This window comes from Aaosphaeria arxii (assembly GCF_010015735.1).
Source record: "Aaosphaeria arxii CBS 175.79 unplaced genomic scaffold BU24scaffold_22, whole genome shotgun sequence".
Lineage (NCBI taxonomy): Eukaryota > Fungi > Ascomycota > Dothideomycetes > Pleosporales > Aaosphaeria > Aaosphaeria arxii.
Window position 1 is genome coordinate 1 of NW_022983495.1, and position 3,783 is coordinate 3,783.

General features: G+C 46.8%; 2 protein-coding genes across 2 annotated transcripts; one reads left to right on the top strand and one right to left on the bottom strand.

Annotated features, from left to right (window-relative positions):
• Window positions 1-443: 443 nt before the first annotated feature.
• Window positions 444-1,718, bottom strand: BU24DRAFT_477657 (uncharacterized protein; the record flags this gene model as incomplete). The annotated part of the gene is made up of 2 exons (XM_033532999.1): window positions 496-1,718; window positions 444-461 (listed from the first exon to the last, which is right to left on the bottom strand). Exons 1-2 carry the CDS (start codon window positions 1,693-1,695, stop codon window positions 444-446), a joined length of 1,218 nt encoding a protein of 405 aa, XP_033376648.1. The 5' UTR covers window positions 1,696-1,718.
• Window positions 1,719-2,670: 952 nt separating this feature from the next.
• On the top strand, window positions 2,671-3,041 carry BU24DRAFT_360647 (uncharacterized protein; the record flags this gene model as incomplete). The annotated part of the gene is made up of 2 exons (XM_033524117.1): window positions 2,671-2,898; window positions 2,946-3,041. Coding segments are annotated over 2 exons (324 nt in total), but the record flags the coding sequence as incomplete, so codon positions are not given.
• Between the last annotated feature and the right edge of the window lie 742 nt (window positions 3,042-3,783).

Genomic DNA, 3,783 nt, shown 5'->3' on the forward strand with positions numbered 1-3,783 from the left:
GCATGGTTTTCTCGCTAGATGGCCAGGGACTTGAGACTAACATAGGATTCATCTCTCTTGCGTCAGATCTGGCTACTACTTTAGAAACTCTTGAAAGTGAGGAATCTACATGCGCTACACTAGATGATGACTGGATATTACGTCGTAATCAGCGCTTTATATGGCTTCCTCCTGAGTTTCGAGATTGTGAGATAGTAGTAAAGAAGCATACAATATGCTTAGGGTGTACATCTGGACGTGTAGTATTCCTAAGTTTACAACAGGACTACTAGAACGTACTTATTATCCTAGCAAATATACTTCTCTATAATAGATAATCTATCTCCTAGTAACCGTAACAATTATAAACGTGAGTATTGCAAGGATAGATAGTTTTGCATTCTTGACTAATTACGCTTTAATTATTACCTCCCCGTGCCACTACTACTGTAGTAAGAGGATGTTTACCAAGTATCACATCCCTGTTCGGTATGTGAGAGTGTCCCTTTCACATACATAGGTAACATCCCATGTAATTCTTTTGTTTATAGCTTCAATCAGTGCCATACCTTCGGCTAGCCTCCTCTCAGTCAGTACTGGTACGTTGAGTTCTGATATAGTAATAGTAACCTTCCGAAGCGTGCTAAAGACCTTCAGGCAGTTCTTAACTAGATTAAACGGTGGAATAGTTAGGGCTCCTTCATTACCACAACGGATATTTAGGTTCACGAGTGCTGGAAGTGGAATAACAATTCCCTCTTCGCCTCGTCTGAGAATGAGTGCTTGAGACGACGCTATACCAGAACGAAGGATGTCATCGTGAATTGTGTCGGATTTCCATACATAGATTTCATTCAACGAGTCTTGTACATCCCTTAGGGTCAAGAGAAGGCTATACCCGTCTGCAAAATCGGTCTCGAAGTCATCCGTTACTAGAATAGACTGTGCTGGATCTCCCTCCATGTCCCCCTCTACTTGTCCTATGTAGTCCTTGATAAGATGTACGCCAAACGTCATAGGCGAAAACAGCTCCCTGTACACCATGCGCCTAAGCTCTAGGGGGAGCGTGTTGTTGAACGTTTCCATAATGGGTCCGTGGTAGGAAGTAAAGGCGCGGTTTACTGCTAAGCAAGATCCATCAAACTCCTCTAGATCTCTGAGGTAGAAGTTGAAGCCATAGAAAGGGGATACCGTCTCGATGGTAAAACGGGATTGAGACGCGGAAAAGGTAGACTCCTTCATTGCATAGAATTTGTTGCTTAGTAGGTAGGTAGGCATCCTGTCGCCTTGAAGTTGATCTGGCCAAATACACCCAGGTAGGGCAGCATCCCGTACGGTCTTGGTGTCAAAGAGCAAAGCAAAAACAACCATACTACCATGATAGGAGCATTGAAAGAGATCAACAATCATAACGTCGACAAGGTACTTAGAACAAGGTCCATCGTCATGTACGAATTCATGCAAGCAAAAGACGGATCCTAGTCGGAGCGAATGTAGTAATTCAAGGTGCCTGTGCGTAGAGCATTCCTTATCCATGGTAGAAGACGTGTCGAGTAAGAAGTCATTGTTGGGTAGGGTAATCTTGAGTGAAGGGTACTTGTTTCGCTGGAGATAGGATTCGAAGGCCTTAACTCTATGCAAGATGTTGCTTGCCTCCTTAGGAGTATTGTTTATTGGGGTTGTAGTGTCTTGCATTGTGTATAAGGAAGTGCGCATAGAGTTGTAGAGAGTTGCATAGGTAAGAGCTAGGAAAAGAAAATCTCTAAGGTCTTGTTATTGTATATCTTCTTAGGTTGTTGTTATAGTTGCTTCGTCACGTGTCTATGTAACACGCCTTGGCAGACCCTGGCAATTCTATCCTAGGGCGGTAACCTAAGTTACTACGCGCTTGCATTACCCTAAAATTTGGGAATTTAATAGAGAAAGCTATTCTGCACTAAATAAATCAGTTGCACCACCATACGAGCTGTTTTGCGGCGTTAAGTTGCGCGTTGTAGTTAAGGTATTTGAAGGGTCAAGGAGGTTGAAAGTAAAGTTGAACCTTACCTACACGGGACTTGCGCAGTTCACCAACCAACTTTGCATTATCACGACACTTTATCACAGTAGCAGCCCTAGCAGCAGCTTTGCAGAACGACCTAGAAGGTATTTTAATTATTTTAGTAAGCAACCCTAAGTAGTCTAAGTATAGGGCTAGGTCGAAGCGCCATAGGAACAACATATACCCGAAGATAAATGATTCAACCCTATCTACATGCAGCGTGAACATAGCGGGGGAGACACTGGGGCTGACTGCCTCTGTGCTTTGATTGGCGGCGCCTCGTGATTCAGAACAGACTTGCGAGCGCAGCTGAGCCGACAGCGGCACTACAGTCTGCCTGGTACGATAGGGCCCAGCAACTCTCACGAATCTTCAGAATCAGGGAGATCGTTGGATCCTGCATTCGAACCATGGCGACCTCTAGGTGGCGGCGACTGATCTCATTCAGGAACGATCGTCGGGACTCTGTACTTATCGACCCTAACATTCTACCTCTGTTAGGCTGACGCTGTATCAGAGTAGCAGCTCATCCCCGCTGCAAGATCCGTCTACAGCAGCTGCACATGGTCTTAAGGTTGTAGCAGAGGGAGAGCGACCGGTGGTGGAGTGTGCTATCCGTACCATCAAAGGAGTCTGTACTGACATTACCCAGCATCGTTGCTGTCCACGGCTTAAACGGGCACCGCGACAAGACCTGGACAGCAGCGAACGGCACCCACTGGCTCCGTGATCTCCTACCAAAGGACAACCCCAATGCGCGCATATTCTGCTGGGGATACGATGCAAACACGCACGGCGAGCGCGTTAGCCACCAATTCCTCCACGATCATGCAGAACAGCTAGTATCGGATCTCTGCCTCAAGAGAAAGCGTACAAATGTGAGACGAGAGCGGACATCTGTACGATATAGTTCTGACAGGAGAAGACTATGGAACGACCAATAATCTTTGTGGCTCACAGCCTGGGTGGTATCATCGTTAAAGGCGTTAGTCCTTCTCGTCTCTATCGTATGCACAGCTGACTAGGCACAGTCTCTTATTCACTCCGATGCGGCACGAAAAGGCGCCCTGACCGGTATTCCTAATGCGTTTTGCCCCAAATTCATTTTCCCTCCCACATCACTTCGCCCGTGCGCCTCGTAAAATGAACTGAACCCCCTGCCCTGACCCCTGACCCCTGACCCCTGACCTGAAAAGGGATAGGTAGATCTAACTAACAAACAACGTTGTAAAGGTAACTGACTACCTAGTTACCTTCCCTTTCTTCTTAACAGTACTCTTCTATTTCGTCTAACAAACCTCCAAACCTCCCTCCCTCCCCCTTTGCTCTTAAACCTTGCTCTATCTCCTACTCTACCATGCTATCTCTTACTATCCTACCTTCTACTATTACTAAGGATCAAGAACAAGACGCAAAGCTTCTACACGATCTTACCTACTATAGTAAAGAGCCGTATTCCTTCCTTAGCTGCCGCAGCTGCCGCATAGTTCTTCCGCTAAGCCGCGTACCAAATCACTTCAGTAGTAGTCCCCACGGGTACCGAACAGTAGACTGCAGGCGGATCCTAGCAGCATGGAAGGAGGTCTATCTACCAGTCTACCCCGTTTCTCTACAGACAGAGGCAGATCTCCATGCCTGGCGCCCCCCTGCGACCTCTTCTCCATGGATACCTGAGTTGCCTGTCTTGCGCGCAAACCACTGCCTATTCAGTGATCCTAGGACTGGCCAGCGATGCAACTCCCTATTTAGCGGCAGAAGCGGCA